At 47.5% G+C, this 15,000-nt stretch overlaps 1 protein-coding gene across 2 annotated transcripts in view; it reads right to left on the reverse strand.

Annotated features, from left to right (window-relative positions):
* Positions 1 to 15,000, reverse strand: part of LOC125038761 — a 346,591-nt gene that overhangs the window by 130,570 nt on the left and 201,021 nt on the right. For both annotated transcript variants that reach the window (XM_047632357.1, XM_047632348.1), the window contains exon 3: positions 11,508 to 11,691. In XM_047632357.1, coding sequence (XP_047488313.1) covers positions 11,508 to 11,691 — 184 coding nt within the window. The remainder of the gene's footprint in view (positions 1 to 11,507; positions 11,692 to 15,000) is intronic.

A 15,000-nucleotide genomic window follows, 5' to 3' on the forward strand; every position in this document is an offset into this window, starting at 1 on the left:
AGGTGTTGTGTGTCACGCTGCTGTTTCGAGGGGCGTTCGAGTCCTCTTTTGGGATGCTTCAATGGTGCGTGATAATGGCTGATAATAACTCGTTTAAATAGGTCAAACCCAAGTGGCACTAGTATCAAAACAAGATGACAGCATGAAATGGAGCCATGGCACTGCCTAACCTGAATTTCGCCGGCTAATAAAAAGCTAAGAAAAGAAATATTTCGTACAAGTAACAAACGCATCACAAGTCGCCGTCACTCCCTTTCCCTTCTATCTCAGCCTCTCATTATGCACCCTTCCTTATCTCACTCTTACTAACCATCTCTCTCTTCACCCTGTTTTACTTGACTTTCTTCAATTCTCCCAGCTTGTTTTTTTTTCTCCCATTCCTCTTCTTCTCTTCAATATCTCCCCTTCTGATTTTTCTTCTCTCTATCTCCTTTCCCTCTTCCTCGATAGCGGAGGTCACAGCATCAAGTGCCTCTTCAACCCCTTGTATTTTTTCATGGGACTCGATCAAGCGTTTCTTTAACTGCCAATTAACGTTCCAAAGGCGTTTTGCTCGGAATTGTTTCATTTTTATCTTACATATGTTTTCCTCTTTGTTTTTTTCACTCTTCAACTAAGCATGTTTTCCGAATCAATCTCCTCTTAAAGTAAAATCATGAAGTTCGATTTTTTTTCTAACCTCAATCTCATTTTCTTATCTCCTTTGCATGCAATTCGTCATGCATCGATTCATGACCGTGGAGAGGCCATTTACAGCACTTCATCTGCAAACCGAGAGCAGACAGCCACTCTCAGCGTCTCATTACTTCGTGTAAAAGAATAAATAAAAATATATCATGTATCCCATTTTTACGAGAGCTGTGTGCAAAGGCGCTGCGAATATATCTTAAAAGCTTGAAATTTAGGGAATCTTTAAAACATATACTTCACCTCTTTCGTTCGTCAAAACATGCATTCACGCGAAGATACGAAAGCCGATTAATAAGGCGATGAAAAAGTGCAAATCGAAACCACAGGATCTAAAAATATAGATAGCGAAAAAGCTGAGGCCTCTCACACGTCCTACTTTTATCAAGTGGCCCCACCTACAGCACGGGGAGGGGCCAGGGGGGGAGAGGGGAAGGGTGGAGAGGGGAAAGGAGGAAGGGAAGGGGTGGAGAGGGGAAGGGGAGGAGAGGGAAAGGGGTGGAGAAGGGAAGGGGAGGAGTAGGGAAGGGGAGGAGAAGGGAAGGGGTGGAGAGGGGAAGGGGGGAAGGGAAGGGATGGAGAAAGGAAGGGGAGGAGAGGAGAAGGGGAGGAGAGGAGAAGGGGAGGAGAAGAGAAGGGGAGAAGGGGAGGAGAGGAGAAGGGGAAAAGGGGATGGAAGGTGAGGGCAGGAGCTGGGGCAGGGTAGAGAAAGGGGCAGGGGAGAGGATGGAGGTGGGGCAAGTGAGGGGAAAGGGGGAACGGGGGAGAGGGGGGAGGGGGCGGTAGAGAGTAGGCTGCTGTGAGGTTTGGGGCAGGGGTAGGGAGGGGCCTGCCACTCCTCACTCCTCGCGCTCCTCTGGCTCACGTGGGAACCTAAGCCTCCGCCTAGCTCGTATGACCTAGAGCAGGGGAGCCTTAACCCGGGCTGCATGGATGGGTTTCAGGGGTCCGTGAGGATCAGATAAAAATTAACATTTATATTCGCTACACTTTTCTTGCATAAAAAGGACTGTTTTCCTTATATTATTAATTTCAAGATGTGAATCTTTTCGGGGAAGCGGGTCCATGGCTTTCAATTAGATTCTTAAAGGGACCCGTGACTCTAAAAAGGTTAAGAAACACTGAACTAGACAGACGAGTTCAAGAAATCTTACACTTGAAATTATATGAAACGAGTATTTTGAGCGATAACATTTCCTTTTTTGAGGCCTCAAAACCTCACATAATTTAAGAAAAAACAAATAACTAAAAAAAAAAAAAAAAAAAAAATATATAATTATCCTCCAGTTTTAATCAATAACACGTAAAGACTGTTCATGACAATGATAAATTAATTCAACTTCAGTAATTGGTTGCACGCATTAACATCCGTGCCGCTCGCAATCCGTTTCCCGAGACCACTATGAAGCACCACTAAACATGATCAAGTGCCGCCGGCTGCCTGGTCCGCGTGCAGGAACTGAAGCACACCTGTTCGACACACCTGTCACGGAAGCTCTTCCCTACGCGTTACTGTGCCCCTGAATGCCTGTCACGTCAATCTGCACCTGTGAAGCATATTTTCATTTGCTCAGATCACCTGCAAATATACACGGAAAACACACAAACAAACAAAGAATGGAAGAAATGGAGAGGGAAAGAGAGAGAGAGAGAGAGAGAGAGAGAGAGAGAGAGAGAGAGAGAGAGAGAGAGAGAGAGAGAGAGAGAGAGAGAGAGAGAGAGAGAGAGAGATTAAACTCAAAAATCGGATCCGTTCTGCGCATAACCTGGGGAAAGCGGTGTAAACAAAGAGTGCCCCTGTTTGTATGTGCACGCATGCATGAGAAAATGCGAGTTCTTCACATGCCCCTCCGCTTTTGTGCGTGTCATAATACACACTTTCTACCTCTTCCTATCTCCATCCTATATACCTCTCAAACATAACCAACGCGTGACGTCAAATGCGTTCCAGGACAGATAACGTGACATTAAAGCGATGACGTCATTTTTTCTTTTTACAACCCACCCGGATAATACCGCCATTATCGCCAAGCCTTCATTATGCCACCTTCACTCCCCACGGCGGATTTCTCTTCCTATATATGTAGCTTAGAAGAGGGGAAAGCCATGCAGTACCCTCGATACAGAGCCTCGTCAAGTTACCGGGGGGAAAGTGGCTCACGTTGGACTCAAAGGAAATTTAAAGGCTGATGTCACACCGGCGCCTGTCGTTCTTTCACTCGGGCAGCTGAGAGAAAGGAGAGTAAAGAGGGGAGGAGGGGGAGAAAGAGAGAGGGGAGCAGGGAAGGAGGGAGAGAGAGGGAAGGTGGGGGTGAGATGAATAGGTGGAAAGATGGAGAGGGAGGGAGGGAGGGAGGGAGGGAGGGGGAAAGGGAGGGAGGGAGGGGGAAGAGGGGAGAGGAGAGGAGATGAGAGGAGAAGAGAGAGAGAGAGAGAGAGGAGAGAGAGAGGAGAGGAGAGGAGAGGAGAGGAGAGAGAGAGAGGAGAGAGAGAGAGAGAGAGAGAGACCATGTGTAAAGTGGATGACTGGGCGATTTTTCGTAGATAAGAATGTAAATACCAAATAAAATGTAATTATATCTCGAAGTAATATTGGCGTGGCATGCAAGCACCTCATCGCCCCCCCCCCCCCCCCCGGGCCAACACAGCTGTCTTCAAGTCCCTTCTAAAAAGAGGCAACGGCTCTAAATTAAATTTTCGCGGCTGTAAGTGGCACGCCAGAACTGCCTCGATGTTGACGGACATTTGATATATTAGGCGATACTTATATGACATTCTTATTTTCCTTACGGTCATCATAACATCATTACAACGGCAACTTCATCGATTATAAGGATATGATTGAATGATAATGCCACTAGTGATACGACAATAACAATAACAACAAAGTGAGCACAATGCCAGCCGGCGCTTATTGCGACAAAGCCCGACGAAGGATCAAGCAAACGACCCGGAGGTGTGACAGAGAAAGCGGGATGGCAGTAAGGATGCAAAAACCTGCACCGAGATGTTTACTGTGGGCGGAGCGGGACCGGGATCTCCTGCCACGACCCCCCTACAGCCACCCCTGCCCGCCCGCCTCCAGCCCGCCCGCACCTTGCCCGCCCGCACCTTATCAGCATCTCGACCGCGAAATCGAGTACCACCACGACCGCTACGTCAGTCTGTGTCTGTTAACGTCAGTCACCATCTTGACTAGCCGATGGTGAGGGCGAGTCGCAAGGCACCTTTTCCTCGACGCAATATTTCTACCGACTGTGGCATCGCGGAAGAGTTCAACCTTTACTGCGCCGATGCATGTGGTTTCTAGAGCGGTGGTTTCACCATCGCTTTCTTCTGCCGACGCGTTCCTCCCCCGCTATCGCCGTGCATGCAATCTGCGTGCAGGATCAATCAACCCGAACACTGAGAAATCCAAACTGGATTGCAGAACAGCTATTTTCTAAACGGTTAAGTCAACAATTCTGATCTGTAAAGAATCCCGAAACCGGTGCGAGGCCAACATTACAAGTTGCAGTAGAAGCTCCATGTCGGTAAAGGGCTTATGGAGGAGAATGAAAAGATAAGAGGTGGCTGATTCCCTCGGCGGGATTCGAAGGACTTCGAAGAAATATGAAAAAAGCGGCCCGCCTCCGAGCTGCCACCGGAGATGCCGTCGCTGCGAGACACGTCGTCAGCGCCGCCCGGAGCCGGCTCCTTCTGCGCCATCCTGGAATCACGGGGCGCAGGGAGTAGGATCACTTTCATCGCTTTGTGACTTTCTACTTTCGCATGCGGCATTTTAGCAATTTTTGGGTGCCATGGCCAAGCAGACCGCCGAGCCCAAACGGTACCGTCAGGAATATTTTTCTGCCGTTCAGAAATGAAAACATACTCAGGGGATAACTCATAGTACAAATTTCTTTTACCTAACGTCCTTCTACAGAATTTAAAAATCCTTTCAATAGCGGGACAAAAAAAACGGATCAGCTGATTAACGGTCTCAACTCACGGGGTCCCTCCGCCATTCGCACCTCAGAGACCAGCCGAGAGAAGAAACAGAGACAAGCAAACCTGTACGAAGGTTGGCAAAGTCATGGCCGGATCCTGACTAGTCCCGCTCGACCCTGCAAACCCGCACCGGTCCCTTACCCCACCCCCACCCCCCGGCCCAACACCCTGCTTCAGTGGGGTAAGATCGGCGAAGTATTTTTTTTGCCCCGAGTTTCCCCGGTGGCATCTAGCCGGGTGTCAAACATGGGCATGTGGGATGTTGGCTATCGGGATATGTATGTGGTATTTAGGTATGGATAAACACTTTTTTCTTTTTCTTTTTTAGGATGTTGGCTATCGAGATATGTATGTGTGTATTTAGGCCAGGATAAACAGTTCTTTTTCGTTTTCTTTTCTTCTTATACACACTGGCTCGCATTAGTGGCTCTACCGTGCTACGTGCGTTTGGCCTCCCCATAGAAAAAGTTCTTAGGTGTCAGGGATGAGATAACACTTATCAACCTGTGCCATCGATAAGCCAGAACTGTACTGTTGACTTACCCCAGCTATAAAAAAAAAGCTGATAATGTAAAGGATAACAGCATATCTAATGTCTAATCTTGTAGAAAAACATGGACGGAGATATCATAAAGTAAAACTAAACAGCGTTCGAGGAATGTGAAAATGACATGACAAAAACTAATCAAAACGAGATAAGGAAATAAACGCATAAGAAAGTGGATGTGAGAGTGTGTAGAAAGAGAGAGAGGCAAGAGAGAGAAAGAGAAAGAGAAAGAGAAAGAGAAAGAGAGAGAGAAAGATGAAAAGAGAAAAAGAGAGCAAAATAAAGAAATAAAGAAAGAAGAGAAGAGAAGCAAAGAGAAGAAAGAAAGAAAGAAAGAAAGGAAGGAAGAAGAGAAGAGAAGCAAAGAGAAGAGAGAAAGGGAAGGAGGGAAAAAGAAAAAGATAACGAAAACAAGAAACAAAGAAAACGAGAGAGACCAGGAACGGGTGAAGGATGGCTCCACCACACAACGAGTACTGTCTGGACGCGTGTGATCCGGGTGATAGTACACATATCAAGGGTGAAGCGGGTTGTAATAACAGAGAGAAAGGTCAGTGGCTTCGAGATGCGGGAAGAAAAAAAAAGAGTAAAAGATCAAAAGAACAGGGGTGAGAAAGGGATAAAAAGAATGGAGGAAAGCCCGCCGTTGCAAAGACACGAAACGACTATCCACTGGGCCTTTGCTTTTTATTTATTTATTTATTTAAATAGGAGGCTGTAGCGACACAAGAGCGGGGGGGGGGGGGGGTTGACAGGGGGGGGAGACTGTGCAACAAGACATGTGGGGGGGGGGGGTATTCGTCGTCGCTGTCGCAGAAGGTGAAAGAGTTGCTGTTTCGCTGGAGAGAAGACCACGCCGCGGTTGCTACGAAAGGCGAAGGGAGAGCACTGACTGTTGCAATACAAAGGAAATGTTGTTGCAGAAGATGAGGGAGGAGTGGAGGGGAGGAAGGGGGTGGAGGGGAGGGGTGGAAGGGGGTGGAGGGGAGGGGTAGAAAAGAGGGAGGGAGGGCTAGTGAGAGTCCCTTGCCCTGAAGGGAGGGAGGGAAGGGTCGAAAGGCGATAGGGAGCGGGAGAGGGAGGGAAGAAGGGAGGAGGGGAGAGGTCTGCCAATTCACATGTAAATGCAGCTATGGTGTTGAGTGCGGGAGTGATGGATGGGCGGTTGGTGTTGTGACGGTGTTGCTGCAGGGATTTTAGAAGACGTTGATTAATGGTCCTTGGGAGTGTGGATAGAGGTACTTTGCACTGGGAGGCTGGTCTTCACTTTCTTTTATCGGAATGAGTTGGAGCCCGGAGACGACTGCCTTTCGGGTCGTGTTGTCGTGAGACGTGGTGTGTGAAGGCAGTGTTAGATGTACGTGGTAGTGTAAGAGCTTATAAGGGGGTTGGAAGGAAGTGAGACGCATTTCTTCAGTGAATTTAGAAAATACAAGTAAAATCAAGATAAAGAAAAGAAATTTGTAGGAATTTATCAGAGTTACTCTTTCGATAACATGCAAAAGATATAAATATTTACCTATTCAGCCAAAAATAAAGTCATCTAAACAAACAGCACCAGGTCTTGGCAACAAGGCTAAGATATAAATTTAGATAAAGAGAGAATGTGTAACAGCTGGACAAAACACAGAAACGTACGACACAATAAAAAACGTTTCTGAGTTGGGGAAATTACAATGCCACTGAAAACCACACAAGGGGCTGATGATGAGTTCCGCGTGGACTCAAACGTTTTTCCAAGACGTTGAGTTTTTGGAGCCAGCTGCCTCCCGCTACCAACGCCCAATCACGGGACTGAAAATAGCTCAAAATCGACGGTGAAATCAGCACCCAAAACCCACAGCGAAATAGAAACAATGAAACCCACAGCTTACATGGCTTCCTGTTGGTCCCTTCAATCTCCCCAAATCGCAGTATAAAAGAAAGAAAGAGAGAATAAAAAGTACAATCCCCAGCAGGGATATTATGCCTTTCCACCGACCGTAAACTCGACTTCTGACGCCCAAACGAGTCGAAGAAAAAAGGCGGCAAGTCGAGCGAGCCGCACCTGCCCCGAGTGAAATTGCAAGTGTCACTCAGGTTGTTGGCGGTTGCGGCTGCCCGCGGCGCCCGTACTTGCGGTCGCTCCCGCTCACGTTGGTATCCTCTCTAATAAGGTGGTCGCTACTGTGAGGCCGGAGGGAGGTTGCGGAGGGCTTTTACAGAGCGGGTTGCCGTTATGGGGAAGGTGTGCCCACTGGCTGAATCACTAACGCAACAGGTACACAAAAATCAGGCAGGCTCATAAGCGTAACGTGGTGGACAGAGAGAGCGCGGAGGGAAATACACAGCGCTGGCGATCGACGTCGGCCCAGGCAGAGGAGGGGAGCGGGGACCTATGGCCTGACGCTGGAAATGTCAGAGTTAGCCTGAGGCTGTTGATGCTGGGGAATTGAATTGAATGAAAATGACGTGTTTGTCTATTCACAGAACAGCTTCAGTATTCTGTGAATTAATTGTAAATCTCACACGTGTATATGATATGCCATGTTGCAATAATAACATGTAAAAACCGTAGAATTGCAATCTCTTACAAAAAAATACGCATATATAACTAGCAAAGCAGTTATTGTGGTACATTATCTTTACAATTAAATTACTTATAAAACAAGTCAGAAAAAGGGGGAGTCATGCCTTGTACCCACAGGCAGGTGCCAGAGATGACGCAACAGCTGATCGCTAGTGTTTACACTTTCTGACAGGGCTACACTCGCCCCACGCCAATCTTGTTTCTCGCGGCTGTCACTGGACGTTATATACTGCATACACACTTTTGCCATTGGCATTTATTCGCACATGTACTCATATGCGAGGAAAAAATCATGTTACATTTTAGCTGAACCGGCGACCTGCAAGACTGGTAGTATGAAAATAACTTTCAAATCGAGACGCATCGCGCGATCCATTTTGCCCCGCATGAAGAGTGCCATAAAGGAGAACAGGTGTTTCGCCGAGACTTTCCTCCCTCATTTGCAAGCTCTCGTTTGTCATGAAACTTTTCGCAATAACGGCCATAACGCCTCACCTCCCACCTGCAGACCCCTCGCCATGGACCCTAATCGGTGATTTACGTATTTCTCTCGGCCTTTCTCCTACGTAACGTCATTATTACAGCTTTCTCCTCTCCTCACTGGTCCTCCCCGTGCCAGGTGTGTGCGTGTGTGTGCAACTATGGCCCGCGGCGGAGAGTGGTTGGCCGAGGCACACCTCAGCGTTCGGGGCGAGCAACACCCACGTCCCGTTCGTGGCCAACACCCTCCTCCTACTACTCCCCTTCCCTAACTCTCCCCTTCCCCTTCCCCTTCCCCTTCCCTTTACACGACGCTTAAGTACTGGGTTATTACCTATGGAAATGACGGCTTTGAACGCCTTCGAGGTGTTGACTGTTTAATGACACCCTTGTTAAAGAAAAAGAAAAATATGGGTCAACCAAGAAGAGACTTCGCCGCGTTGCAGCAACAATGGAAGACAAGGAGGTTCCCCGGGAACACCTAAATCCACAGCTCGCAGTACTGGGAAACGAAAGTGGGTGTTGATAGTCACGACGACGTAAGTAGAGCAAAAACAGCAAGGAAGGTGTCAATATATACACCGCAGAGTCACGGTTGAGATCCCTGCCAAACGTGACTTGACATTCAAACAGTACACCCCGTAAACAAGGTGTTCTGAGGCTTCGACCATGCAGGGGGTGAAGCCGAGACGCACTTCTGCTTTGGTAGAATGTGGGAATTGGGAGTATGCGGGAGGAGGCTCTCGGATTGTCTCCCATCGCACGCGATCAACTTCACCATTACCATAACTTTGGCGTCGTCTCCGCCCCTCCGTCGCCCCCCCCCCCACTCGCCCCCTCTCCTTTCCTCGAGTTTCCAGACGCTACGCTGCATTGTAACGTAACCCTTCTGCACGCTTCAGTATTGCAAGAGAATGGGAGGGAGGTCGCAAGTCATCATCCCGGCATTTGTCTACGTCGGGAACACCACAGGAACCACGGTACATGTTCCTGATACTAGATGGGAACATTAACACCACGATATTCAAAACAAGAAAATTGAGATCACTACAATTAAAAAAACTAAATAAATAAATAAAAAAATATTAATACAACTGGCCAAACTAGGACGAAACTCTCCAACAAAATCTATAATTCATCTCTCAACAACGCCCCCTCCTCTCGCGGCCACATCTGCTCCTCTCCCTTGCTCAGGATGAAAAAAAGATGTCTCTAATTGTCACCAAGCGTGCCAGCCTTTCAGGTCCATTAAACAGACCGTCTCGGGAGTCCTACTCGCACAAAAGGGCCTTGCACGCCACGCCTGCAGCAACGACCGCCCAGATGTGTGAATAGCGCCCCCCCCCCCCCCCCGCCCACAACACACATACGCTCGCCTTTGCTTTCATGCACTTACTACTCCTCGGGCCACCACCCCAACGCCTCACAGCCGCCCCGCTCCCGACCCACTCAGCCTATGACTCCTGCCCCCCTACGCCCACCACATCTCTAACCTACTCATCCCATCCTATGCCCCATCCCTTCCTCCTCCGCCCACGCTCAGCAACACCGAAAGAGAATAGGGGTTCAGGTACAAACACCACGAAAATGGCGAGAGCGAGGGAGTAAAAGGAGAGAAGAGAGAAGAGAAGAGAATGATGGGCTGTACCGTAGAAGGGTTGGACGAAATGTACGAATATGAGGGCAAAAGAGGGTACATGAATTAAGGGAGAAAGGGGAAAAGAGAAATACGTGAAAAGCCGACTTAAAGGTGGAAATGAAAAAGAATGAAAGAACACAACGATCAAAGGACACCATGAATGATGAAGGCCGAGTGCATGGCGCCCAAGAAAGGAAAGCAAATTGACTGAGAATGCACGGGCAGGTGAGGGAAGAATGAGAGAGCAAGGGAAGAATAAGAGAGAGAGAAGAATGAGAGAGAAAGGAAGAATGAGAGAGGAAGAGAAGAATTGAGTAAGAGGGAGATTGAGTAAGAGGGAGATTGAGTAAGAGGGAGAAAAAGGGAGAGTAAGAAGGAAAGAAAGGGAGAGTTAGATGGGAGAGAGAGAGCGGGAAAAGAAGAGGAAGAGGAAAAGGGAATGAGAAAGAAAGAAAACGAGGGCGAATGAGGGAGAACAAAGACAGAAAAGAAAGCAGAAGAGAAAGAAACGTGGGGAAGGGGAGAGGCGGGTTGAGGCGGCGAGAGGAGGAGGCACACTAGACGCGCCCAAGAAGGGAAAGACGCAAACACTGATTTATGGAAAAAGGCCAAGGCGTAAGACCGGGAGGGGGGGAGGGGGGGGGATTTGGGCGCCACCGTCTCCCAGACTTGTAAATGATCTACGAAAATGTCTAAGCCTTGGAAAGGGTAAGAGGGACTTATGTGGATGAGGAGGCGGTGGACATGGGGTGGAGGGGGGTGAGGGGGGTGGAGGGGGTGAGGGGGGTTGAAGGGGTGAGGGGAGTGGTGGACATGGGGTGGAGGGGGATGAGGGGGCGGTGGACATGGGGTGGAGGTGGGTGGGGGGGAGCGGTGGGGCCTGGAGAGTGGGCAAGGGTTTAGGTACGGGTTGGGGAGAAGCGTGGGGGAGCGAAGGGGGCAGAGTGGGAGCGGGTTGGAGGGGGTGTAGATAAGGTAAACCCCAATCGACTCCCGAAGCCATCAAAAGTCTTATCTACGTGCGCATCCAATAAAAAAAACGAAGATCAACGACGGCCGCCCGGTGAGTAATACCACGAGGCCTCAGAGGGAACCGTAAACCTTTTCAATGAAGGCACGTCGAGCGCTATCGGCCGTGCCTATTTAATTCGAACAAGCAATCAACGCGAGGGAAATTAATTACTCCAACAAGGCTCTCAACTTGTACCTCGTCATCCCACTCGAACTTTCCTTTAATCAATATCGCTCCGCCGTGTCTTTCCTCTCGCTGGAATCAGTTGATATTATTTAGATTTTGATATTGATGATAACCAGATCGAGTTTCATTTTGTCTGATAAGTTCTATCAAAAATAGGAAGAAATAGTATATGCGTATGTTTAGGAAAGAAAAAAAAACATCGAGTATATAATAAGGTTAATTAGCTAATTTTCTCTGCAAACAATTACAAGACGACACTTTTCTAATAAAATTGCGAATACTAACAATAATAACAATAACGTTATGACGTTGGCCCGTGCATGAAAATCCCTCTTACTCATCCCTCTAACCCCCCCCCCCCATCCCCCTTGCCCCACCAACAAGAACTCGGCCTTACCTTCTGCCTGGGGTCGGGCGCGCCGTCGTAGGGGCCATTGTGGGCTTCCTCGTGCAGGGCTCCCGAGGGGCAGTGGGAGGCGTAGGGCGACGAGGCGGGGGAGTGGCCGCCCGCGTCGTACGGAGCAGGGCTGCTGCGGCCGGAGCTGCGGCTCTGCTCTCCGCGCCGCCACGGGAAGATCACGCTGGAAAGAGAGAGGATACGGGTTAGGAAGAAGGTCAATGAACGTGGGATTGATTGCATGAAGAATGTATAACTTATTCTCGGACAGAAAATGATCAGCGAGTAAACCTTGGATAGTGAAAATTGCCTGGGAGAGAAAGCTGACTGAGTGATGAAAAAAAATACATATATCCGTCACAGAACTTTCTGTGAGTGAATAACACCTTAAAAAATGCAGTCGCGAGTTCACCAGAATACTTTCTGCAGAACTCCCGAGCAATAAACTGACTCCAGGACCTATGTTTAGCTGACCTTGAAAGGACTCACTGATCTGGAAACACGTGCGAGGAGGAGGAAGAGGAGGAGGAGGAAGGGGAGGAAGAGGAGGAGGAGGAAGGGGAGGAGGAGGAGGAGGAAGGGGGAGGAGGAGGAAGTGGAGGGGGTAGAAGGGGCAGGAGGATGAGGGGGAGCTGAAAAAGAAGAAGAAAAAGAAGAAGAAAAAGAAGAAGGATAAGAAGGAGAGGGCAAGGTATGAAGGCGTTGCCTAGGTTTCGCGTGCAAGACACTGCCAAAAAAAGCAGAATAACATGAACATTCCTCTCCCATTTTCTTTGCTCCCCATCGCCCTATGCTGCTCCTCTCCCCACTGCTTGTTCTCCCTCCTCCAACCATTGTTCTCTTCCTCCCCTACCACTTGTAACCCCATCGCTCCCACCGGGAAGTTGAAATTACAGTGATAAACCGCACCAGACGTTAGATTACAGCTACATGGACTCAACGCCGGCCAGACACCGGGTTCTGCACAGAATCAGCGCCAGGGAGAGAGGAGGGAGAGGGAGAAGGAGAAAGGAGAGGGAGAAGGAGAAAGAGAAAGGAGAAGGAGAAAGGAGAAAGGAGAAAGGAGAAGGATAAAGGAGAAGGAGAAGGAGAAAGGAGAAGGAGAAGGGGAAAGGAGAAGGGGAAAGGAGAAAGGAGAAAGGAGAAGGAGAAGGAGAAAGGAGAAGGAGAAGGAGAAAGGAGAGGAAGGAGAAAGGAGAGGGAGAAGGAGAAAGGAGAAGGAGAAGGAGAAGGAGAAGGAGAAAGGAGAAGGAGAAAAGAGAAGGAGAAAGGAGAAGGAGAAGGAGAAGGAGAAAGGAGAAGGAGAAAGGAGAAAGAGAAAGGAGAGGAAGGAGAAAGGAGAGGGAGTAGGAGAAAGAGAAAGGAGAAGGAGAAAGGAGAAGGAGAAAAGAGAAGGAGAAAAGAGAAGGAGAAAGGAGAAGGAGGAGAAAGGAGAGGAAGGAGAAAGGAGAGGAGAAGGAGAAGAAAGGAGAAGGAGAGAGAGAGTGAGAGGGGGAGAGGAGAGGGAGGAGGGGGAGAGGAGAGGGAGAAAGAGAAGGAGAGGGAGAGAGGAGAGGGGTAGAGAGGGAGGTAAAGCAGGAGAGAGGAGAGAAGAGAAGAAGAGGGAGAGGGAGAGAAGGAGAGACAGGAGAAGGGAGAATGAGAGGGAAAGCGAAGAAGGAAGAGGAAGGGAGGAGGAGGAACAATACAGGCAACAGAGAGGGGCAAGATGGGGAGGGATAGGAAGAAACAGAAGAGAGGGTGGAGAGATAAGGGAGGAGGAGGAGAAGAAAAAGGGAGAAGGAAAAGACGAGAGAGGGAAAGAAGAGAAAGAAATAACTGATAAGAAAGAGAAAAATGAGAAAAGGGAAGAGAGGCAGAGTGAGAAAGGCAGGGGACATTTGCGGGTCAAAGTTCAAGGGGGAGAGAACAGAAGAAAGGAACGAGGAGAGAGGGCCTCGAGGATGTGGTATTAAAGGGCCAAATAGAAGAAGAAAAGGGAGGTTGTAAAGAGCAAACAGACAGGAGGAGGGAAGCAGGGAATTGTGTAGAGAGAGGGAATCAAAGGAGAATTTTTTTTTTTTTTATTATGAAGGGAAATAGAATAATGAACTAATATTGAACAGAAAGAGAACGAAAGAAAAAATAAGGCAACAACGATACATGCGAAATAACCTACAACATCCTTGCAACAACACGTATTGAAAACCAACATGGGTGACAACACATCCACTCAAGTCTGTAGTACAGTCCAACCCTTTATTACAATGCTTCATCCCAGAATAAAAGTCAGAAACAATTAATGGCATCCGTTTTTTAAAGCTATAAACGACCTTGCAAATCCTTGAAAGAGGAGGAGGGAAAAAATGTCACAGTGAAGCAGAAAATTCGTTTCTTGTCTTCCTAAGTTTTTTTTCTTCTATCTTTCTTTCTTTGGTATACGTTACAATAAGCACCTTTTACAAGAATACAAATGAAAAATATGTCTGGTATTGGAAAATAGATTAAGTGAATAATACAGGACACGTATACTATTATGATAAAAAAAATACTAATAAAAGTTAAGGCAATGAAGGATCGAAGTAACTTTTTCCCCGCCTGTGGCAGAATGACATGCCACTCGATCCCTTTTTTTTTCTCTCTTGCCAAGGTGAACTTCCCAGCCCATAGCAGGGGAAAATAATATGAATAGAAAAAAAGAAAAAAAAATGACGCAAAAAATGTCACATGATGACACGGAAAACAGGTCGCCTTGATTGGTTTGGATTAAACAGGTGAGTCGAATTAATTGGATGGATAGAAACTCTATTATCATCATGAGACAGGTGCGCTAATATATACTACGGTCTTAGAAGTAAAGGGACCTGGCCACATATCTGGGAATTTAATTTTTCTTTTTTTTCACTTTCACATTTTTTTTTTTTTTTACTTTTTAAGATATCGATGGACAAAGGCAAACCGCCCAGCCTTTTTAATGAATTAAAATTAAATTACCAATCTCACTGCGAGGTCTTATACAAATAAGATTCTCCGAGATGTGTAACCATACTACTGGTTATTTTATCAAACAGAAACAAATAAAACACTTTGGGCATTTATATATCCTGCATCAAAGTTGATTTTACGCGCGTACAGTGCCTCCTACCTTCACAATAATACGCATAAATAAAAACTTTCAGCTGAATTTCAACATAAAGCACGAAGAGAGAAAAAAAGAGCTCAGCCACGTATATTCAAAGCATAACAATTTTCGACTTAAATAACGTGAACGACATCATGAATTCACAACAGCGAGCATCAAAAGCTTTGCAAAGATAATTCCCTCGACTATCGCAGGGCCGTTTTTAGAAGTTTTGGGATCCCGGCGCACCTGCAAAGCTCCACCATCTCTATCCCCTGGCTTAACAAGGGTTATTTTCCCTCGGTACCCTTGATTACAGGCGAGGGGCAGAAGAAACCTTTGGAACCAACAGAATGACGTAATCAAGCTTGGGCATAAGGGACAAGATCCTTT

This window comes from Penaeus chinensis, chromosome 3 (assembly GCF_019202785.1).
Source record: "Penaeus chinensis breed Huanghai No. 1 chromosome 3, ASM1920278v2, whole genome shotgun sequence".
In the NCBI taxonomy this organism is placed as follows: Eukaryota; Metazoa; Arthropoda; class Malacostraca; order Decapoda; family Penaeidae; genus Penaeus; species Penaeus chinensis.